Source organism: Protobothrops mucrosquamatus, unplaced genomic scaffold, assembly GCF_001527695.2.
Source record: "Protobothrops mucrosquamatus isolate PMUCROS unplaced genomic scaffold, P.Mucros_1.0 scaffold377, whole genome shotgun sequence".
Taxonomy (NCBI): domain Eukaryota; kingdom Metazoa; phylum Chordata; class Lepidosauria; order Squamata; family Viperidae; genus Protobothrops; species Protobothrops mucrosquamatus.
The window spans coordinates 157,831-183,071 of NW_015386709.1; the positions used below are offsets into that span (position 1 = coordinate 157,831).

At 37.9% G+C, this 25,241-nt stretch overlaps 1 protein-coding gene across 1 annotated transcript in view; it reads right to left on the reverse strand.

Annotated features, from left to right (window-relative positions):
- The window catches only part of TNR (tenascin R), a 123,412-nt gene that overhangs the window by 12,336 nt on the left and 85,835 nt on the right, over nt 1-25,241 (reverse strand). Inside the window, exons 9-17 of the mRNA XM_015815812.1 lie at nt 20,890-21,153; nt 20,128-20,394; nt 17,183-17,302; nt 15,121-15,264; nt 13,588-13,707; nt 12,538-12,681; nt 12,064-12,194; nt 8,740-8,872; nt 2,298-2,449 (exon numbers count right to left, since the gene is read on the reverse strand). Coding sequence (XP_015671298.1) covers nt 2,298-2,449; nt 8,740-8,872; nt 12,064-12,194; nt 12,538-12,681; nt 13,588-13,707; nt 15,121-15,264; nt 17,183-17,302; nt 20,128-20,394; nt 20,890-21,153 — 1,475 coding nt within the window. The remainder of the gene's footprint in view (nt 1-2,297; nt 2,450-8,739; nt 8,873-12,063; nt 12,195-12,537; nt 12,682-13,587; nt 13,708-15,120; nt 15,265-17,182; nt 17,303-20,127; nt 20,395-20,889; nt 21,154-25,241) is intronic.

Sequence of the window (25,241 nt, forward strand, 5' to 3'; positions counted from 1 at the left end):
GTTATATTGTAAAACTTTTAAAAATTTTCAATTAAAAAAAAAAAAAAAGAAATTCCAGGGAGTTTCTGAACTGGTTATACACTTTCCTTACATTCAGTGCAAGAATTTATTTACCAAATTTTTAAACCACTGCATTTTTTCTTTTACTCCAGACAGTTTACATACAATACAACAACACAAGTGAAAAAAGTAAAGCCACTGATTTCAGTAAAAAAAACAACTGTGGAAAAATGGAAAGATTTGGCATTACCCACTATGGAGGAATAATTGGTAGAAGTGACAGAACTTACTGAGATGGACAAACTGACTTCTTTGATTCACATTAATCAATAGTCTGGAAATCCCTTATGGACTTTTTGTGGAAGAAAGAAAATGATTTAATGTCATGGTTTAGATGATTAAAAAGGCTACAGAATTAAGGAAATTAGGATAAAATCTCAGGGGGAGAGGTACACACGCACAAACATGTTATCTGCTCTTTTTTTATTTAAAATCTTTTAATAAAAACTATTTAAAAACACTTCAGTCAAGCTATATTAATTAATTAACCAAAAATCATCTGGAACAGTTTGATTTTGACCAACTTCTAGAAGACTGGCATGGTTGGGCAAGCTGTCTTCCTGTGGCTTGCCCTAAGAGAGAAGTATCTCTTCCTAGCCTCAGCCGTTGTAATGGTGGTAGAGGGAACTATGAGCAATTTTCTCCATATAGTTTGTATTAGATAGATTAATTCTGGTTGAAGGAGATAGTTCCGAAGATATGAATATTTAATACTGAATGTGGATTATTATCCCTTTTTATCTTTATTGCTATACCAGAAGTTCTATAAACATCTGAAATATGATTTCCCCCCCAACTCTTTCAGGAAATCAGGGATGATTTCTAGATATACTGTTGGACAACTTCTCAAGTGAATCAACATGATGTGCTAGATCAGAAGTCTTCAAACTTGGCCCTTTTATGACTTATGGACTTCAACTCCCAGAATTCCTCAGTCAGACATGCTGGCTGAGGAATTCTGGGAGTTGAAGTCCACAAGCCATAAAAGGGCCACGTTTGAAGACCGCTGTGCTAAATGGAACCTAAACTATTTCTGCTCAGCTGTGACAGCAACAAAAGCAGGATTTTTTTTTTATTTTAAGCCAATTGTGAAATTCACTCCAGCCTGAAACATGGGCAGCTTTATCTGTGAAAGTTTGAATATGAAATTGAATAAGCAAGCTTTGAAATGGATGGAGTAGGAATGCATTTTTCTTCATGCAGGTTATGTAAGAAATGTTTGAATTTTATGGCTTTACTTGGCTTTACAGTATGTGAGTGGTTTATTGTTACTTTTGCTATCTCTGATCTATCTTTTGAGGATGGCTAATACACAGTATTGACTGCAATCTAATCCTGTTATGTCTGTTTATGTTTATGTGTGAGTGTGTTTGTATGTGTGTATGTGTGTAATCTCCTATCTCCTACATATGAAATAAAAATATCAGCAATAAAGCCTTTTGCCCATACCTTGATTAAAAATGAAACACATTTCCTTTTGAGATTAAATCATCTCACAGGTCTTCTGTAGCCAATCCTGGGTATGCACATTCCCTACAGCCGCAATATATCGAGCAGTGAACATGGAAATTTCACTGTTGATTAATTTCCTTGATAGAACCATGAATCAGTTGCAGCTTCACTCCCAAAAGGAGTTTCACAAGTAAAACCAATCACAAGGAACCTGATTGTAACTATCATTAACCTAGTCCTCAGGGCATGGAAAATAGAATATCTCAGCAAGACATTCTGATGCTTGATTCATATTTTTTGTTCCTGCTTTACATCTTTTATCTAAGAACTTTCATTCAGGTAAAATATACATTAAGTACCTGTAAGACCCCTCCCACCTTTTCTTTCCCAAATAAGTTTTGTTTTGGAAACCAGCATTTAAAATGGACCTTGATATAAATTTTTCCATCCACTTGTTCTATACCAACTCTAAACCCTTAGAGTTTCACGCTAATAACCTCAAATCCTCTGATGGACTAAAATGGTATTTTTTCATGATTTAAGAGTCTTTTCAGAAAGCTTTGCTCTGCAATCTCTAATTTAAACATGAAGAGATGAAAGAATTTTGAAAAAAATGAACAAAGATAGTTGTTTTGCCAAACATTCATAACATAAGTTGGTATTTGTAAAATGAGAAGTTGCACTACACAAAAGTGGTATCATTTATATGCTAGACTAGATGCATTCATTTTCTTCTACCTCTGATAACTGAACTGGATAACATGTGGCATTGTTTATTCACTTACAATCCATCCACCGCCATCTGTAGTCATATCACAGTATACTTGTACTCTCTGGCTGAGATCCCCATTAAGGGAAATGGTGTAAATGCCACTCAAATTGTCGCCATTGATCAAATGCTGGGTACAGTCCTGAGGATTCATAAACACACGGCCTCCTGTAGATTAGGGCAATAACACAGCAGAAGAGATATTGCAGGATTGTTTACATATTGTACTACCATTCATAACTAGTCAAGATCAATGAGGACGGTCACATCGCATTCACTTCAAAGAAAAGAAAATACATTCCTTAATATGAATATCACTAGTATTTTTGCTAATAACTAGGGATGTGATCTAAGGGTCCCTTCTAATTTTACAACAAGAAATGATTCAAAACCATGGAGGAATTTGATCCATGTGAGGTTACAGGTAGTCCTTGATTTACAACCTTTCTTTTGACAACTATTTGAAGGAACAACAGCACTGAAAAAAGTGAATGCAGTTTGTACACAGAAAACTGGGTATCAAACAAGCTCAGACTGTTTTTAAGCTAACAACGATATTTCAAGAAATTGATGACAAACCTCTGCCATTTGCTCTGAATAGCAAAAGACACGGGACATTATAACTCTGGCTGTATGACTTTAGACAAATACTCTTTTGCCATGGCCCTTGTTTTCCCATGAATCCCAGCAATCAGCAATGCAAATGGAAATTGCTGAGAGGGACGTCTGTGCAACGTTCCTTTGAGAAGGTTAGCTAGAATTGTTGTACATAGGGTACTACTGGAGAGATAATTGAAGACACCCCTCTTTCCTGCAAATAGGGATCCCTTTCCCATTTAGACCCCGTCTAGTGCATGATATTCTGAGGTGTACCTTGGAAGAGAACTGTTCTCTGCTATCAGTATTTTTGACCTTCTGACTTGAACATGGTGCTGAGTTTGCACAAACCTTGATCCAAATAAGGGGTACAGTTTAGAGTCAGGGGAAAGTAAATGACATAATTCTATCCACAGACTTAGAGTTAACTTGGGATCTTCCTGGTTTAAAACATCAGATCAGTTGTTGTGCTTTTACAGATGGCTAAGATTTTGTAAATAGAAAAAAATGGTTATGCTACTCTTAGGTACCATGAAGAATACTGCATACACTTATGTTTAATTTCTGTACCAGTAAATGATTGAACTCTATCAAATAATTTGGGTTGTGAGGAGTCATTAATGCTCTTTGAGCTTGGTAGTTTTCTTGTAGACATTTCATTATCCAAACTAATAATCATCACTACTAGTAGCTAATTTGGGTTGTTTTGCACATATTTTGTTTACCTCTGCTTCTCAAGAAATAGAGCAAGAGTTTTGCAGGCCACTGCCAACAGCTCTTCATTGCTTTAATGACAATGAACACATACAATTTTGCCTTTGGGACTAATATTGCTCATATAATTTCCTTTTTTTAGATTCATAGGTATTTCCAAGTCTTTCACTGTGCAAAGAGACATTTGCTTTTTATAACATTTAAGCCACTTGTACTCCCCAACTCACTCCATGGGGATTATTTATTTTCCATTTATATTAATACCTTTAAAATTTTCAACAGATCTTGGAAGAAATGGGTGACATTCAAAATAATGTTTCCTTTGTGCAACTTGTAATGTGTTTCCCCTAAAGGTTTCTATACATATGAACAACAAAGGACAGATAGTTATTAACAAGATGCAAGGAATAAAAGGCCTTTGTTATGTTTCCAATAAACATGAACAGGCATAACACTTTCAGTGTATAGCCAGGGAATTTCCTTTTTGTTAATCATACCTTATTGTTCTGGAAAGCATTACCAGAATTTAATCAGACTGGTGTCTTGAGACATTTTTTGTTTTTGTTTTTTGTCAGACTACACACATTATATTGTGAATTCTGTAAGTTGAGTTCATACATCTGGAAGCCTAGATTGGAGAAGGCTGTTGTAAGGAGTCTTCAGTTGATCATCTCTATAGTGCACTTGGAAGGCTGACTGAGAGAATGTGCCTTGCCAGATCTGTACTGGATTGGCTCTCGATCTTGAATCTCTATAGCAGGACTTTTCAACCTTTTCACCCATTGTACCACTTTTAGGATATGGCACTATCCGAGTACCACCAGTCACCTAGCAAGGTGTCAAAAATTTGATGACCAAAAAAAAAAAAAAGAGGAAAAAAGTGATAAAGTACAGGTAGTCCTCAACTTACAACAGTTCGCCTAATGACTGTTCGAAGTTACAATGGCACTGAAAAAGTGTCCCCCAAGCCACAGCCGAGCAAGACACCTGCCTACCCACCCAGCGGCGCTCTTCCTCCTGTCCGAGGTTTTCATTGTTGTGAGCATTTCTGTTCAGGATTGGCAGTGGGGATGGGGTGGGGAGGTGTTTGGTTTTTATTCCCCCTGTCTGCTGGGTGGTTGCAGCAGGTTTTGGTCACTTTACATGACCCTGGGACACTGTGACCATCATAAATATGAATCAGTTGCCAAGCATCTGAGTGTAAATCACAAGACTGTGAAGATGCTGCAACATTCCAGCTGATTGGCGCTTCTTCTGAGCTCAGCAGAAGCGCTAGGATCAGTGCTGCTTTCCAGCTGATTGGTGCTTTTTCAGGGCTCAGCAGAAGCACCAGGATCAGTGCCAAGCTCCAGCTGGAGCCTGGCGCTGATCCTGGCACTTCCGCTGAGCCCTGACAGCCCTGCAGCTCCAGCCATCTCTCGCTCAGGCTTGTGCGGTGCTGCCACTGGTTCAGCTCATTCCCCTCCCCCGCTACCCCTTTTCTAGGATGGTCGCGTACCACCTGCCAGGTGCCAATGTACCACAGGTGGTACCCATACCACTGGTTGAAAAGCCCTGCTCTATAGTGTTAAAACTCATGCATCTAGGGATGAAGATTGTTTTAAAATCTGTCCCCATCACAATATTTCCTTAGTAAACAGAAAGACACTTAAAAGTATAGAAGTTGGTTGTCCTGATGTAAATCAAAGGCACTGAGAAGTGGGAAGAATGTAGAGAAAAGCCACAAAGATGCTGAGGGGCTTGGAAACTAAATCCTCCAAAGATTGTTTAAAGGAACGTGACGTATTTAGCTTACAGAAGAGAAGGCTAAGGGGACACACAACACCAACCGTCTGGTAGATGAAGAGATGTCACAGGGAAGGGAGTGTGGATTTATTCTCTAGAGCACTCAAGGGTAGAACACAATGTATGGAAGCTTTACAGTGACACATTGAAATTAAAATAAGGAGGAATTTCCTAAATGTAAGAGCTATTAAGCAGTGGAACAACCTATTCCTGAAATCACAGGTGCTCCGTTACTGGAAGTGTTCAAGAAAAAAACTGGACAGCCATATATGCAGGATGTAATGAGGATTTCTGCACTGGGCAGGGGGTTGGACTAGAAGACCTCCAAGGTTCCTTCCAACACTATGATTCTTTGACAAGTAATCGTGAGAAGATGTATATAAACATGCTGTGTCAAATAACACCAAGCAATTTGATATGCTTTAACTAAGCTGGATGGATCATTTTGAAAACTCTGTTTTTATCCTTTGCAACAAACTTGCTCTAATCCTTTATCCTAACTGAAGTGGAAGGAAGGATAAGGTAGCAGCCACTGATCTCCAACTATTTAAAGCAAGCGGGCTTTGTGTTTGTTGATAGCCAGAGTTGTTAACTGACACTTCAAAAACCTTTTAATTTGTCTCAGTGAAACATAGGTCTGCAATAGGTCCAAGGCATTCCTTTTAGATATAAACACAGATAGGGCGAATGGGTGGACAGCTCTTTTTCCTTTTGTCATCTCTTCTGAACACTTTAATACAAATGAAATTGGATTTGACCATTTTTTGAACATGGCTTTCTAAAGAGATAATTTCACACAGCTATTCTTTTGTTCTGCTCTTATTCACAACCTGTTTACAGAATAGTATTCTCCTAAGGCGAGATTTCTCAGTAGCACTTGGGATTATAACAATGTGTTTCATAAGCTGACACTTTAACACAAAGGAAACATTCAGATTGTGGAGTTAGATATTCATTTTTTTTAAAAAAAAATCTGGCTTACTGGGAATAAATAGACGTTAGATATTAGAACAGTTAGGTAAAACTATTCATTTTCCTGAGAGGGATGCAGGAGGGGCAAGAGAATAGCAAGAGAAATGCGGGGAAGAAACGGTTCTTATCTCATCCTGCAGAGATATTTAGTAGGATCAAGAAACTGTCCCAGGAAGGCAAGGTAAGGTGGTCACAGTAAACTGTCGCTTCAGCTCCATAACAGTGTCTGATCTACAGATGTGTGAGTTTGTGTGCATGCATGCATGCATGCATGTGTGTATTCATGTGTATACATTTAGTGGAGTTATATGGCTGCCCATCTCACATACATGATACTGGGTGGTTCACAATATCAAAAGTAATAGAAACATATACAGAAATATAAAATTATAGCAACTGGGGAAAAAGGATTACAACCCGCACGCCAGCACAACAATGGGCTGGAAAATGCACCCCATGTTCAGATTAGGTGCTATGGTATGTAATCTTCAGGGAGTGTATGAACAGCTTTTCTGTGGGAGGTGGTAGCTGAAGAGATGGAGAACTGGCACCAAAAGATCCCACCTTCTCTTGCCCTTGGTTGCAAGAGAAATGGAACTGTTGCAGTGGGTGGCAAAAAAAGAAAGAAAAAAGAAAGAAAAGAAATATATTTTTGCATGCATCTGAAAAAAAAGGGAAGGGGGTCTTCTGCTGCCAATAATTGGACCAAATGAGACATTTGCATCCTACATCTCTTGTTTCTCTTTTTTCTTTTCTGGGCAAACCCATTCTGCTGATTCTGCCTAGTGATTGGGACTGTGGAAAGTGCATTTTATACTAGCATAGTTTTCTGCTGGCTCATGGCCTGGAGAAAAATCACTTTAACACTTTACAGTCCAGACGCACTTTTGAAAGCCTTTTGGAAACTTCAGTTAGTAAATCTGAATATTTTGCAATAACTGTAAATGAATTCATGTAACATATTATCTTATTTTGAAAGACCTGGCTTGTCAGTCTTTGTGGCACTATTGTATGGGAATGACCTTGGAAGACAGGAGGAAGAGCCACAGCCTAGACAATCATAATGTAAAGGGTACCTCAGTCCACAGAACTGGGAAGCATCTCAGAAGGGACCTCCCTAGTTTTCTGGAAAGTAAAAGTAAAGGAGAGGAGAAGTACTTTCTGATCTGTAAGATTCTGATACTGTAACCTTACAATAAATTTAGTGTTAACAGTCACAGCTTGTGCTTCTTGTATGGACCACCTTGAAGAGCTGGAAACCCTCCAGATATGTTGGGATTGCAATGAAATTACTTTGGGTAAAAGTCTATCCACATAAAAGTCTGCTAAAATTTACTTCATATTATCCGAAATAAATCAACCGGCAGCAGTGCCTTTTTAATGAGGCATCCTCTCTTTGGGACCCTTTCTTCAGACAGATTTTCTAATATTACCTCTATTCTTTTCCTAGTACTAGTCAAAACCTTTTTTTCTTTATATTTCCCTTGCCTTAAATTATTCTGTGCTGGATTTATATTTGCTACTGTGCTGTTTCACACAGCAGTCAAATAATAAACAGGATAAGAAGTTCAGTCTTGTTGGAAGAAAATTAAAAAGGAATACAGAATTTTCTGAAGAAGTACATTTGTTTTTCCATTGTTCATCTATTCATGTCCTTATTTCATTGCTAACTTTGGAAACAGATCACTGGTTTGGAAAATCTCTATCTTGAACCCCTGTGGAAAGATTTGCATGGTGGGGCTGATCTCCTCACTCAACCAATTCAGTCACTCTGTACACCAGCAATCCATAAATTGGGATGACTGGGACAGTCATATATCTGCCATTTTTAGTCGTCCCAGGCTGGGATATGCACTCCCTTCCTACTTCCCATCTTTTCCTTCCATGCTAGATCAGGAAATGAAAAACTATGGTGGAATTATCGGAGAAAGAGCCTTGGGATCCCATCCCATCTCCCACCTTTTTCTCTCCCTTATCAATATCCCCACATGACTGCATGAATGTATGTGTGAAAACCCAAACTTTTAGGGATCAACTGTTTGCTTTTGTGGGCCTGTCTTTCTTGTGGCCCTGGCAATGCTACTTCCTACTTCCATGACCCAGTATAAGATATTATGTAAGCAGACTCCACAATACCTTTTACTTTGTGTGGGAGAGGAAGGAGAATTAATTTCTGCTAGGAGATTTAAGCTTAGTAATAGTAATCAACTGTGCATGGAGTAGTTATAAAAATTGCTCTGCATTTGTGCTGTTCTGAACCTAAGCAGTTATATTATAAGGAATGACGCAAATCTGACAGAGTTCATTTTTTAAAAAACCCTCTCTTAATAAAGCTATGGCGGCTATGGTGGCCATGCGACATAGGATAACAGATGATGTAGCACTCTTACCTGTAGTGAAGATGGTGGAGATAAATCCACTCCTCACAGCATCTTGAGCTGCTTGCAGGCGCACAGTGTACTCTGTGTTTTCAGAAAGACCTTCTAGGCGGATCCAAGTATCTTCTGCATCCACAATCAGCTCCTGTGTGTGGATCATCAACAAAATGGAAACACAGATATAACAGAGATTAAATTTGCAGAGCTTGGGTAAGAAATGAGAATGAATAAGAAATGAGGAAAAGCTATCTGGAAATTTCCCAACCACAAGATCGTTATCTTGAACTTTTGTCTCTTGGCAGTGGGTGTCTACTAAGACCTGATCAAAAAGATTGGAGTACATGGAAAAATCAATTATACCAACATGGATGGGTCTCAAATGAAATGGAATACACTAGGTTGTATTACCCAGTTACTGTCAAAGTTGTAAGATCAGGCTTATCCTCTTGTTTGAGCAGCCAGAGAATATCCAGTTGCATGAAACTGACATGAAAAACATGGAAGGTTGATTTGAGAAGGGACTTATGTAGGGGAGTTGGGAAGAATTTAGTGTGCTGAGGAAATGGAAAATGTCCCTATAATCCAACTCAAGAGATTGGAAGCAAAGTCAGCAATTCGGGATAATTCATTTGTGATAATTTCTCATGCTAATAATTTCCATGACAAACGTCTAAATTTTGCTGCCACTTATTTTATTGAAACAATTTATTTAGTAGTTCAGCTCACCAGAGTAACTCTAGATGGCATACAGAGGGTTAAAAATCAAATAAAACAATTTACAAAATAAATATCTAGAAACACAGTTTACCAAAAGGAAACATTCAGAAAAAAATATCAGCATTCTACTTCTATTTTGTCAGATTCAGATACTGGAAAACATCTGCTATCTATTGTAATCCTGTATCCAGTTTTCCAAATCTCTATGACAAGACTTCAGACAGAACTAGAGCACAACATCCCTTTTCTACAAGCATTTCTCAGTGACTTAGTTAAAAAGCATCTTGCTTGAAAAGTTGGAGATGGATCTATACATCACTTCTTGATTATTGGACAGAGATAAAAGTCTGTATCTATTCTTATCAGCTTGTATCTGACTTGAGGACTTTGTTCTTACATCTAAGAACACTGCAGTGTGAGATAAGAGTATTCTGTTTGTCTATTATGTGTGGACTTCCTGACTGATACTAGAACTTGCAGTTGTATATACAGCAATTTTATATAATTATTTGTTTGAATTTATTAGCCCAACTTCAATGGATTATATGCCGTGTACAAACCTCAAAACTCCATAAAAACAGATAAAACATCAAACCACACAGCTTAGACTAAAATAATCTTATTAAACAACACAAATCAATCAATCAATCAATCAATCAATCAATCAATCAAACAAACAAACAAACAGGAGACAAAATTGAATCGGTTATTTTTCTGCCTTTAGTGTATAGCATCTGCTGATAGCTGCCCAGCAGCCCTCTTTATTATGGTATCAAGGTCACAGATGCCCCCATCAGACAGCATCCTCCTGGAGATAGGGTGGCACCCTCTCTCCTGGGGTTCTGGAAAGCTCTTAAAATCTGTCTTTTGTCCCAGACCTGGAGTTGATGTATCAATATATTGTTGAATTTCTGCCCCTTTCCCCACCCGTTTTTTGATAAAAAAAAATTAAGTGAATTTTGCCCACTTTGTGATCTTGCCACAGTTATTAAGTGAATCACTGCAGTTGTTAAGTTAGTAACACTGTTGTTAAGTGAATCTGGCTTCCTCATTGACTTTGCTTGTCAGAAGGTCACAAAAGGTGATCACATGATCCCGGGACACTGTAACAGTCATAAATCACTTTTTCAATGCTCTTGAAACTTCAAAGGGTCATTAAATGAACTGTTGTAAATTGAGGACTCCCTGTATTGTTTTTTTATTGCTTTGGTGTATGTGTGCCACACAAAGCCATTTGGCTTGGGCAGCATTAAATCAAATCAATAAGAAAGCTATACAAAGATGTCGCAAAAAGCCTTTAAAAAGTTGCATGCAAGTTTGGATAGAAGTGATATTAGTTCCCTTCACTCTCTGCAGTAGTTGACAGGTCAACTGATGGAAATTGCTTCTGTGAAGTGGGGAAATGCTCTGAGTAAGAGTGTGAAAAGTTTCTTATCATGTAAGGAACGAGTCTAGCCAGCTTTGCTTACTTGCCTGTTGCTTCCTTCCATTACTTTTTCATACTATGCAGGCATGAGTGCTATCTTACTGAAATAATAATAATGCTGTAAAACTACTATAATAGATCATAAATGAAATGATAAATGTTCCCTCAATTTGAGATCTACTCTCAGTAACTACTTAAAGAGGCCAGTTTAGTGTTTTTGGTAATAATATTTCAACTTTTCAGTCTTGTGTGCAGTTGTGGAATGCATGATTGGTTTCTTGATTGGTTACTTGGAACAAGAGGTTAGGTGTATGTCTATACCAGGGGTAGGCAACCTTGGCTCTTTTATGATTCGTGGACTTCAACTGGCTGGCTGGCTCAGGAATTCTGGGAGTTGAAGTCCACGAGTCATAAAAGAGCCAAGGTTCTATACAGATAATCACTGTTTATAGCTTTCTGCAGCAAAAACAAATAAATAAATCCTTCCATTTAAGAAACACTATTTTCTTCTCCAACCCATGAGAAAGGGCTCTATACTTTACAGCATTAAGTAACACACATCCAAACAGGAGCACTGAGTTATTTTGTGTGCCAGAAGGGAAGAAAGTCCTTCCTTTACTATTGCTTTTTAAAAAAGAATTGTAAGAGTTGGTTTATTATTCCTGATTGTCTAGATTGCTCATGTGACCTCATTGCCTTCACTCTTAACAGACTTCACTTGCTTTTAATGCTTTCAGCAAATGGTCATTTTATTGTTCTGTACTGTAACAACATCATATTAAATATATGATTCCTGATTTGTAGGCATGTTAGGAATAGTAATGAAACAATGGAAGCCACGTCAGAATAAACCAGGGAGGAGAAATGACTGCAAACAATTGTTTTACTGTGCAAATGATTCATGACTCCCTAGGATCATTACATGCAAGCAAAAAAAAAAAAAAAAGGAGAAAAATCTCATTTTGTTTGATTCAATAACTTATCATTATAGGCCACAAGTGGCCAGACCTGGTCACTTTCCCAAAATCAGCAGTATCAAATCCTACCATTATAAGACAGGAAACTCATGAGAATTGTAGTGTAAGTATACAGGAAACCTGAAAATAGGCTTAAGATAGATACTCCCAAATTCTTTGATACAGCCACCAAATGTTGCCATCCCTCGTCATAGAGTTCAGAGATGTAGGCCCCACCTTGCGGCTCCCATCAGGAGATCTGTATGTCATGATGTAGTTCTCAATCTCAGCTACAGGAGGAAACCATGAAAGAAGAGCACTTCGCCGAGTCACTTCATTTGCCGTCAGATTTGATGGTGGATCCAAAACTGTAAAAGTAGGGAAAGAATAGAGGAAGAGGCTCACATATCTATGTGGAGGTGATAATGATGTTTAAAAATGAGTCAGGCAAAAGCTTATAATTTCCCAGGGGGAAAAATGCCTGCCAGGTTCTTAGGACTCAGTGAGACCAACAGATTTCCACTCCACCAACTGAAGAAACTGACCAGTAGCAGAAAATGAACAATATACAATAAATCACCGAGCTTAACCCAGAAAATATAGATGCAATTGTGAGTTATCTGTATCAAGCAATACTTTCCTTTCATTTTCTCCTAGTATTTGAAATCAACTTGTAAATTCCTATTAGAGGGAGGAATATGTAATACTTACGAGTAGTAAAGTTGGTGAAGATGGTTCTGCTTGTGACAGGCCCATTGATAGCATACAGTGTGACCTTATAGCTGGTACTGGGAAGCAAATTGATAAGCTTATATTCTTTTTCGGTCCTGTCCACCAAAATAGTTTCTCCGGCAACTGAAATCAGAGGCAAAGGGATTGAACATAACATGAGGTTAGGTGGGATCCAAACAGAAACAAGAATTGGAGTTAATTATCAGATAGCTCATTCAATCTTACAGAGGAAAGAAAGGTAGAATCACACAGTCAGCTTTCAGATATTAATAATACAGACTTCAGCAAGACCATAATCAGATACAAATTCAGCAAGTCTCAAAAACTGGATTTGCTGAATTAATGTTTCATAAATCTTGTGGAACATTCATTTTTAATATTAGGATAAACATGGAGATTCATTCCTATGTCACAGCTGGAAACTCTTTTGTGATTCATACACAACATTCCTTCTTGGTAGGAAAAAATGTGTAGATGCAAATCGAGCCTACGTTACAGGAATCCTGCCAGAAGCAAATAATGTTGAAGAAGGACAACAAAACAGCTCTTACTTTTTGTCCTGAATTACTTGTTCTTATTTCTGCAAGGGAACAGTACTGAGTCAGTGGCTAATAGTCTTATTAAGGAACAGTTAACACTTCTAAAAATATGGTTCTATTTGTATCTTTCCTCTACAATTTTTTTTTTAAAAATTGATTCCTTGAAATGTAGCAAAGTGTGGAGATGGAAAGGTCTGAAAGCATAACAACTGAAAAAAAATTAAAATCAGTTGTCCTTCACTCAACTGTGACTGAGAAAGATGGAGGGCCTGTCCCAAATCTGATAGTTAAAATATGAATGATAAAGATGTAAGAATAAAAATATTGTTGTAAAATATAATGAAATTTATGCTAAACAGAAACATTCTTCAGCATTTAATGATTAATATCAACTTTCACCATTAGCCCCAGTCACTTGTGTTTATCTCAGTTGATTGGTGGTGGTTGCCCCAATTCCATGCTGAATCCTGATCATTAAGTAAAGACATACCACTGTCATGGGTAAGTACAATGACATAATTTTCAGCTTCAACGCCAGGCGGGTCCCACTTTAGCAAGGTTTCTGTTGGGGTAATATTTATGGCAATCAAATTCTTTGGATGATCCATGGCTGCAAAAAAGGCAAAAAGCAAGATGAGATAGTCATCAGAATAATCATGGAGCCATTTCAGCAATTAGTAATGATGAAAAAATAAGACCAACACAATAGAAAGCATAATAAAGGTCTATATTTATGTATGCAAAAGTTATGCAGGAGATTAATGTTATTTATTTCTTAAATTTATTTCTTAAATTTATATGCCACCCGTCTTCCCAGTAGGGTGACTCTGGGTGGCTTATGACAGCAAAACCCTCATGGAAGCCTCTCAGAATCATTGATCTGATGGATGAATGGATGGCTCAATAAACAAATGTTTTAGAATAATCATTATCAACAAATTCCCAACTAAAATGCATTATCCGTGAAGCACTTGATTGTTTCTTTGCAGTAGCCTTCCTTGAAACTGCTGTACTTCAAGCTTAGATCTTACTAGACTATGGAAGTAATAGATTTAAAACTTGTTTGGATTACCTCTACAGCAATAGCACAGCACTAATACATGACCAGAGATATTTTATCACTTCCCTTCCCCCTCTCCCAAAAGGAAGAGAGAGGAAAATGATTAGAAGCTGAAAAGCTGCGTATAAATTTGCAGCATATACCTGAAATTTTGGAAAAACACTGCTTGGTATATTTAACTGTTGTAGCCATATTATTTATTGCTTTATCAGGATATATTCTGAGAAAATATCAGAAGACGTGGATTATAGGAACATTTGGAACAGGATAGGAAATTTGTGGACCACATTTTAGTCTTAGCATTCCTCTACTATTTCTGAACTATTAGCGCAAAGTTTGATAGTATGATTTTTGGGTCAACATTAATATAAAGATATAAATACAAGTGAATGCTTCCCAAACTGGCCAACATTTTTCAGACTTTAGGCAGTTTGAAAGGGTTAGTTGTAGGCTCAAGTTCAAATGAAGTTATCTCTGATTTAGAATAATACAAGTTGATTCGATTGGGGTAGAATATTTTATATATTGTTTACTGTTACTCTTTCTTTATAATTTTTTTCTCATTGGGTAGCAGTGGAATTTTGTCCCAAAGGAAGAATTCAATTTTTCCCCTCAGATTGACATTTGTCTCTTTACTTTGTCAGGGCCAATGTATCCAATAGCTATTTAGTGGAATATTTGAACTTGACTACTACGGTAGTTCAGTATGGCCAATATAGTCTGAGGCTTAGACTTCTAAATAGAGCACAACAGGAATTCTTTAATGTAATTAGATTGAAAATTCTTTAGCTTCCTCAAATTTGTTTCCATTAAAGGGCCTGGTTCCTGGCTCAGTCAAACTCAGTGGGATCAGTGGGATACAGGGTCATCCTATAACTAGCTAATAATGCTTGTCCATCACGAGCCATCTTTTCTCCAAATAAACTTGTTATACTTCTATATTTTCAAAGAGGCATCTCATACCTGTATACATGGTATGTAAAAGTGGTTCACTTTCCTCTCTGCCCTTTATACTCTTTAGGCTGATTTCATATTCAGTTGAAGGCTGCAAGTAGTTGAGAGTATATTCAGTAATGCCTTTTGCGACAACTATACTGTCAATTCGCCCTGTATGGATTGAGAAAAGGACTTTGTTATTTTCAGCTACTGTAGGTGTTCCAAAAACAACCTGACAATTGTAAGGTGGTATCCAAGCACGCTTTCCATTCTTAGTTCCGTGGAAAAACCTGAAAAACATAGCCCTTATGATGCTTCTTTCTTTTCTGGATGCAAACACAGGGAATTCTTGACTGACAACCTTTTGTTTAGCAACCATTGGAAGTTACAGCAGCATTGAAAAAAGTGACTTACAACCAGTCCTTGAAGTTACAACTGTTGCAGCATCCCCAGGGTGGATGCTTGGTAATGAATTTACAACAGCTGCAGTGTCCTGAGGTCATGGGATTGCCATTTGTGACCTTCCTAGCTGGCTTCCAACAAGCAGAGTAAGGAGAGAAGTTGGATTTACTTAACAACTGCTTGATTCACTTAACATCTGCTGTGATTCAATTAAGATCTATGGCAAAAAACGATCTTAAAATAGGGTGCAATTCACTTAACAACTGCCTTGCTTAGCTGTGGTCTTAATTGTGGTCATAATTTGAGCATTAAAATCTAAGGAAGTGGCCATGAGACATCTTCTAACCCATTGGAAGTATACTAATTGGCAGTCATCTACAGAAAATCTCTGGTATTGTTTCAGTTCAGACTTGGTGGACTTAATAACTTAAAATGAAATCCAGAAATGTATAGAATATATTCTGGGCACTGTGCATTGCAATCAAACATGGATTGTATTTAACACATTATCTGAAGAAGAGACTTCTCCATCATAATTTATCTCATGAGAAAATTCAGAGCTTCTTGAAATACAGTTTGAGAAGCAATCCAACATTACATTTACAATCCCTAATATTTTTGGAGAGATGTTTATCCATGTTTTGCTTTAACATTTTCTAAGCATGATAATAGTCCTGTTCTAAGAACCTAGACAAGACCACATGTTCACTGGGTTCATATATTGTGCAGAATAATATTGTGGTTTGTTTGGTTTTGGTTTAAAATATGTTAATTGTTCTATTGTGGTTTGTAAGCTATGGTTTACAGCTTAGTGCATTACAATATGTGAATTAAGCTAATTGTAGCTTGTTCAACAAGCTATGGTTAAGACAATGGTGACTTACCACAATGTATGAACTCATTTTATACTTGCTTGGGGAAACATATAAAAACCTGTGAATTAGACTGAGCTGAGAGATAATGAGTGCGCCAAACCACCTTGTACGTTTCTGTGACTGAGGATGGATTTGAACCTGAGTCTCTCTGATCCTAGTTCAATACTTTAATTACTATAATATATTCTATACAATAGACATCTACTCAACTCCAAATTCTCTGTAAACCTATAATGCTATTTTTTCCTATTTTTTAAATGTGCAATTGCATTATGTAAACATGCTTCCATGTTTACAGCAGAATGTCAGAAGGCAAGGCAGATGACTGAATTACATATGCAGTGAATTACTTTTGGGAAATGTGTAATTAGCAGATGACTTTTTGTATAGAAGTAGTTTATTCAAGGTGCTTGTCAAATGCAATGAAAGTCTCTTGCCAAAACATTTACCCTTATTTTATTTTGATTGCCCATCTGTCTTTTAAAATTAAAATTTTTGGAAGTTTGGCGTATCATTTTATGGAACTGCAATAAAATAATCTTTTTTAGCACATTAACACTGCAATTCTGGCAAACATAAGTGGGAATAAACCATATCCAATGAACTGGATCTTACGTCTGAGCATAAAGGTGCATGAATGGGACTAGGTTTGTTCATACATTCAGTAAGAATCCTAATAATATGGACCAAAAGTAGTCCAGCTAGTGAATAGGTTATCCTGCTGAACCCTGGTCTTGGTTTAAATCTATTTATATATATTCTATTGGAGCCCAGAACTCCATTCACAAACTTTGGGGATGGAGCACAATTACCTTGGGCAGATTTGCAGGAAATCTTATAGTGGTCAAAAGGTGCAATTGGAGGTGCCCAATGGACAGTCACAGATTCTGTAGTCACATTGACAATTGTCAAGTTCTTCGGTGAATCAATCTCTAGATGAAACAAAAGGCAACAGGTAAAAAAATTCCAAAATTCATATTCTAATTGGAATATAGTGAATAGCTTTGGGTAGCAATTATACAGTATATACATAATGCTTATGCTGTCAAGCTCCGAAATCCTTCACCATATCATCCCCTCTTTGAAAAGATATACTGGATGGATTAAAACTTGCCAAGAGAGACCAGGGCTAATTCTAGACTAAGGCAAAGTAGGCTTTGATCTAGGGGCCCCAAATTTTAGGGGAGGTAAAAAAAAGTACCATAAAAATAAGAAAGCATTAGATGTACTTCATGAGCCAACACACTCAAAGATTACAATGTCCAATAAAAGAAAAAAAATGTTCAGGACTGAAAATCATAAGTGTAAAGCTCAAAAACCTGGGGGAAAAAAAGAAACAAGAGGGCATCTTGTCGGAAGATGAGCCAAACCATATAGGGCACTAAAATACAACTTTGCCTAGGGCACCAAAATGTCCAGAGCCACCCTATCTGCAAGTACCTGGAAGCTGATATAGAGAGTACAAGAGATGACCTTGACAGAAATATGCAAGAACTGTTATCCAGACAAAAGAGGGCTGAAACTTAAAAAAAACCAACAACTCGAGAAACCAAATAAAATTCAGAAGTGCCTCAGGCAGAAGCCTCCCTGATCCTCTGGAGTATAAGAAAGTGGACCATAATCAGACTTGCACAATTCTGAACCAGTCTCAATAAAAAGCAGTCTTAGCTTTCCTGTGGGGTTGATTTCTTGACCTGGTCTATGAACCCTAAAACTCTGAATTGGATCTTGAAGCAAAGCACCAGCAGTGCAACAACTGGAGCATCAGAATTATATGATCTCATCTGTATCTCCAGTTAGCAACTGGCCACTGTATTTTGGACCAATTGTAGCTTCCAAGTCCTCTCCAAAGACAGTCCATTTGTTGCAGTAATTTAACTGTGAGCTGATGAGGATGAGGTCACTATAACCAGGGCCCCTTGGTTCTAAAATAATAATAATAAACAAACCCCCAACTCAAACCACCCCATAACTGCCATACCAGCTAAAGATCAGCAGGGCTTGTGAGAACCTCCAAGCCATGGATGTGCTAATTCAGAGGAGTCTGATTGAGAAGCAAGCAATCCCATTTTCATTTTTGAAAGCTCTCTGTTACACTATTTCGGACAGAAGTGTGGTGTGTTTGTTGTGTGGGGGTAATTAAGGAGAAATGGGATCATTTTTAAGGAAACAAACAAAAACAGTTAATAATTTTATCAACCAAATTTTGGCTGTGTTTTCTGTGATACCAGTTATTTCTATAGTCCAGCCAAGTGAAGGCAAAGTGGAAATTTGTGAGAAAGCAAGAAATAAGACATCTTGTTGTCACTACATAAAGTCCATATTCTGTCTGCCTCAACTATTTTACTGCTCCTTATTCCAATCTGAAGTGTATGACACAACACAGATTGTGTTGTAGCTACTTGTTTCCAGGTGGAACCCAAAATACTGCTGATAGTAAGAATACAGCAAGGGTTCTCAAACATCAGAGAGCTACAGAGACTATTTTCTAAATTAAAATTTGGAAGCAATCTTCATTCTTACATCCTAAAGAATAATTTTGGAATCTGCAGAGTACAGATTCCAGAATACTGATTTCCCTCAGAGGATCTCCCAACTCTTGCATTCTGTATTAGTTTCTGTTCCAGCCATTGCCCCTCATCAGAAAATGATAAATCCTGAACTAGACTTATACCAAGATTGAGCTGGCAGATGTATTTGCAATATGTATTGGCTGTGGGATCCTGTATGGCTTACTAGAATTGTTAATAATATAAATGTATTTCTTGGAACAGACTACTAGCTCTCCAACAGCAAAGTTTGGGAATTACTGTAGTGAGATAAATAAATTGAGATGGAACATTGATTTTTGGTTAATCCATACCCTACTTCACAGGGTTTACGTCATGTTATAATTTTCATAACAAACTTTATGGCCTCACATATCATTCTTAGACTAGAAATATTGTATTATTCCTCTATTATCCCGAAACTATGTTTCAAACATGATTTAAAGAAATATTTTGGAATATAATGAAAGCAAACAGCTCTTTAAAACAATCCCACCTTTTTTTCCCCAGATTTTGGCAGCATTCTTGAAAACAGATGGGGCTATTTAAAGGAGTTGAAATATTAAAACAAATGTATCCTAGTTCTTTAAGCAGTATTGAGGATTGAAACATACAGTAATTTATGTTTTTTAGAACTTTTAGAAAACTGGATAGCTAATATTAAGTAAACAAAGTAAGCTAGTCTACTTTGAGTTAAATGTGATTTTTAATAGCTCAAAAGACTTTAGTTTAAATCAAAGAACGTTCTCTCATTTCAAATATTGTCTTTAATATGTACTTCTTATTTATTTACTAGATTTATAAGGCTGCCCAACTCAAACAAAGTGATTTGGGCAACACACAACAGAAAAACAAACAATAAATCACCACCCCCAAATAAAGCTATAAAGCAAACAGAATATAAATATAAAATACAAAATATGAAATGGCAACCAAGCACAATAATAAAACATCCAAAATGGTCCCAAACTCAACTCAACTGGTCCCAAACAACTGGCGGAAAAGTTAGTTCTTAACAGCTTTCCTGAAGGTGACCATAATTTTGGTGGTGATGGTGTATATGTGTGTGTGATGTGTGTGTAGAGATATACTTACAGGGGCAACTGCTCAAAAGGCATTCTTTCTAAAGGACCTTGTAATCAACTCTCTTGCAGAAGAGATTAAAAAATAGGCATCACACTAGAATGGAGAACACTCTGCTCTTTTACCTGTTGTGACTGAACCAACTATTGGCTCAGAGCTGACAAGGCCATGTACAGCCACCAGAGACATGATATATTCTGTGGATGGTTGTAGACCTGACAAAGCAGCATGTCTCTTTGTAGGGTCCAGCATCACTTCCTTGGTTTCCTTCTTATCTTTGGGGCTGTAGGTCAGTATCAGCCTATCTGCTGGAGGTGAGGGGTCATTCCAAGTGATGTTCACGCTGGAGGAAGTTACACGAGAAAAGTGAAGTTGTGTGATTGGTCGGAATCCTAAAAATAAGAGCAGAGAACAGACCTGTAAATTAATTAACTTAATTATTAATTAACTTAAAATAGGATCAAATGTGCCTGTCAGCTAAGAAAGATTACTGTCACTATTAAGATTTTGGGAATTTATCTTTGGAATAGATCTCATGAGTACGCTTGAATTTTAGCTCTCTGTTTTGAGAAATTAAAAACTGTTCTGAAATCAATTATTCTGTACAAAAAGAATGGTCAAAGTGGGCTGCAACTCATAAGGAACAGGGGGTGGGGAAAATGTGTGTGTGTGTGTGTGTGTGTGTGTACACACGTGGCCATTCAGATGCCCAGTGCATGAGAGAAATCTTCTAAATATTAGAGGGCTTTCTCTAAGACAAATCATATACAGTACACCAACCAAATGTGACATGGAGCGCTAGCCTTAGACAATCATAAAACAGCAATGGAAGACCTTTGAGATTACCCTCAGTACCTGATTAATGTAATCTGATAGTTCTTTAGTACCTGTGAAGGCATCCACAGTGCTTTCCAAGCTTTGCTGTCGGCCTCTTTCAGCAATGACCGAGATAGTGTATTCAGTCCCAGGTTCTAAGTCTGTGAGTGTAAGCTCAGACTTATCTTTAGAGATAGTAACCTCTGATGCCATTCCTGAAGCTTGCATGAAGATGACCCGATAATGATCAATGGGACCCTTGACTTTGGTCCAGGACACAGAGATGGATGTTTCTGTGGAAGCTGTCACAATCAGGTCATGAGGGCTGTCCAGCTCTATGGCAGCAGAAGGATATGTAAAAAGACAGAAAGTAACAATGGCATGAAATGCATTCACCTGCAGGATAAGAACTAACTTAAGTTTTGAGTTTTATGCTGATTTTTAGTGTGTTTTCATGTCTGTAACATTTATCTAAATGTTAATTTAAACCACTCTGAACTATTTGAGGAACACAGCTGGAATGTGAAATGATAAATGGTTAGATTCACAGACTCTAGAACAACAGATTGCCCCAAAAAGTCTGTCATGAAGACATTTCATAAGAACATTTCCACTGAAAATGTATTTAAATTTGAATATGTCTTGAGAAGTAGGATAGGAATGTCAGTCTCTTTATAAATTTTGTATACAAAGAACAAAGTTAAAACCCTCCATATCAGTAATAGTCATTAGCTGTCATGTCAATAGCTTCTGGATTAAAAGGATCAACAGCTACACCTCTTTCCTAATCCTGAAGTTGGCCCTCAGCAATTTGTAATCACAACCAGTGGCATTTTCCCCTTGCAGCTATAAATAATAAAATATTAAATTGCTATCAGCCAGCTGTCCTTTAATTGACTCTCAGATCTATTTAAAAAGGTGAGTTTGTACAACATATTAGAAAAAAACCACATACACACAGCAACTGAAATGTGCTTTTCTTCCATCTTTGAGAAGAAAAAGATCCCAGATCTGATGGTGAACATGTTGCTGTTCTTACAGAATGCAGTGTTGGACACTTCCAGGTCAGTGTTTAGTAGGTTCCTGGCTGACCTTTCCCCTCCCATCTAGCATTACCTCCTGGTAATGAGTTCACAGAACTCAAACCACTGGCACAGAGACCACCTCCAGCATCATTAAGACACTGAGCCACTGCACCTCCATAAAAGCAATGATAGAAAGACATGTATCCCTTCATGTCAGTCTTGACTCTTGGACAAATAAGTGTAATTTCCTTGACAACATTTTTGGAAATGGTTTGCCACTGCTTTCTTCCTAGGGCAGAGAGGCACCCAAAGTCATCCATCTGGCTTCATGCTTAAGGCAGGACAAGAACACACAGTTTCCTAGTTTCTAGCCCAATGTCTTATCATTGCTCCACTCTGGCTCTTAGGAAAACTATATTAATTTAAAACACAATAATTAAGCATATGACACTGACAGGGAGGCACTTATTGGTCAAAATATATTGACAGGTTGCGGATATTAAATCTAAATAAGAAAGGGCAATGCTAATGTTTCACTTGTTGCCAAAATGCAAGTGATACCACTGTCAGCTCAACCTCCAGGGAGGAGCATTTGCAAAAGTAGAAGAAAATAGAAAGTTCTTCTTTGGATTCTAGCTGAAAGTGATTTACCCAATGAGGTTCAGATGGTGTGACCTGAGTTTTTCTGCCTTGTTGGTCAATCAATCAATTTCCCTTCTTCCTAATCTGAAACTGCATTCTTAAAAGCACAAGTCCCTAAAATACAGATTGGCAACTGTAATAATATAAGCATGCAGAGCAATCAGCCAAACCTAATATGGGAAAGAAGTAAAGTTGAGTAACATTGATAGAACAGTTTGATCTAAAAATCAAATTTTGAGGTTCTAATGCAGACTTTGATATTTGCCACACTAATCACTATATAAATATCAAATAAAGGAAAAGGCTGTTTGCATTGAATTTCCAGCTGTAAATACTTTCCCCATGTGTAAAATGTCAGCTTGCTCTTGGCTGTATAAAAATAGAACATCTTTAACTCTATTCTTCCCAATATATACACAAAAATGGAGAATAAATTAGAGCTCTTCTCTCATCTGTAGCATTTTATTGTGTACATCTGCTATTAATTCAATGAGATAAAGAGTTTTTAAAAGCATCTTCATAAATATGAATGAGAGAAGCTTTGCAGTATTCCTCTTTAAACTCTTCAACTTCTTGTTCCCATTTATATTAATTTTTATGTATCTTATTTTTGCTTATTTTTCTTTATGAGAAGAATTGGAGAGTGCATGTTGCTATTTTCACACATTCAAAAGTACATGTGACTCAACACGGGAGATAGAAAGTTGCAAACATTTGGTTCTATGTTAAAGATAATGTTTCTTTGTCTGAACTGACTATGGGTAATCAGCCATGCTATTTTCTTGGAGCTAAATGGATATTATTTGATGGTGCCTTTTTCTCAAGCATATTTTATCCCACTTGTCCTGCTTAGATTGAGTAAGTGTTGTGATTCTGTTACTTTTAAAAGAAAAAGCTCATGAAATCCATAGTGTATAGATGGTAACCTGAAAACAGTTTTACCTGAAAGCTTCTGAGCTTTATCAAATTTCAGTGAAGATGTAGCAAACTCTCAAGAACATGGTTTTCATTTTTTTCCAGAAAAAGAGGAAAAAAGGGGGGCTAAAGGGAGACTTTTCATATTTTTTTTGTTTTCTTTATATTGCACATTCTGGATCTGTGCATATATGCTCTAAAATATTGATTTATCAAATTCTCACTGTTATCTGCTATACATAGGAGGTGGCATAGGATTATTGTAAGCAAATGTGTAATAATCAAGTGATGCCAGTTCTATGATAGAGACTGAGCCCTTTTTGGACACTTAGGTTTGCATGGCTAAGTACACTCCTGCCCCCCCAGGATACCGCCCCTGCCTCATTCAAAGAAAGCACTAAGTCCTGCTTGCTATAAAGGACGGCAGAATGACTTGCCCCATTATCTTGACTGTGATGATCAAACAGCGTAGCATTACAGAATGAGTTGACTTGGAAGTCACTTAATTTTGTGTGTTTTCATTTCTAATTCCAGAAATTATTCTCATATGGAAGACCAGAATGTGGGACAGATGTATGTCTTTTTCTGCTTGTAAATCACACTCAGGGTTACATAACATACACTGAGTATTCTCTAGCAGCAACTAAGGGAGAGGAAATATCAATCCTTTGTCTGTGCTAAGTACATCTATTACAGTACTACAGCATTTTCAACAGGTAGCTACCCAGCTGTGGCTAACAAATTTCTAACTAAGAAATGCATACAGTAGGTTCCCCATCCATGTTTTCACATCAAGCCTTGAGAAGACACAATGGATGTATAGTCTGTTTATCATTTATTTATTGAATGTACTGTATTTTCCATCCATCTTGGCCAATGATGCATCACCTATTTAGGATATATTTTTATTGACATTTTAAAACGCAACCTAAGGGGATTTTTAATCAAATTTTTAGTCCGGGTTTTAGGGGGTTCCAGGGAGAGGGGTGGGCAAACTGAAATTAATTCTCCCAGGCCGGCTGAAGGCCTCGGCGAGGTGGGCATAGGTCCTGGAATTGGGGAGGGGGGAGGGTCTGCCTAATAGAGGGCAATTCCATTAAGACTGTGTATGGGAGGGGTAGATATGGCGGGAGCAGAGAGCCATATCACACTAGGGGAGGGCGCACCCGCTGTTTAAGAGCTGTGGTGCGCTCCGGCCCCCATGGCTCTTCTTGCAACCTAGGGGGTTTAGGATCTCAGGGCCTGGGCTTTCGGCTGATGCTGTGTAATGCCAGGTCCACGGTTAATAAAGCCCCCCTCATTTATGATTTAGTATTGGAGGGGGAGGTGGACCTGGCGGGTATTACGGAGACCTGGCTGGGCCAAGAGGGGGGGGTGCCCCTCGTTGAAATGTGCCCGCCAGGTTACCGTGCATTTCACCAGCCGAGAGCCCAGGGTCGGGGTGGGTGGGGTGGCGGTTATTATTAGGGAAGGCCTGGATCCAAGGGAGACCACTGTGCCGCAGACTGCCGGTTGTGAATCCCTAGGTGTGAAGTGGGGTCATGGGAGGCAGCAGGGCGTGCTGATTGTATACCTGGCTCCCCACTATGTATCAGCAGCCCTACCCGAGCTACTCAGTGTGATAGCCGAGATGGCGATTGAGACCCCCAGACTGTTAGTCATGGGGGATTTCAATCTGCCATCGTTAGGTGAAGCATCTGAGGTGGCTCGGGAGTTCATGGCCTCCATGACGGCCATGGACCTAACCCAATTAGTTGATGTCCCTACCCACACCGGGGGACACACACTGGACTTAGTTTTTGCCTCCGGCCAGTGGCTGAGTGATCATGGTTTAGGGGAAA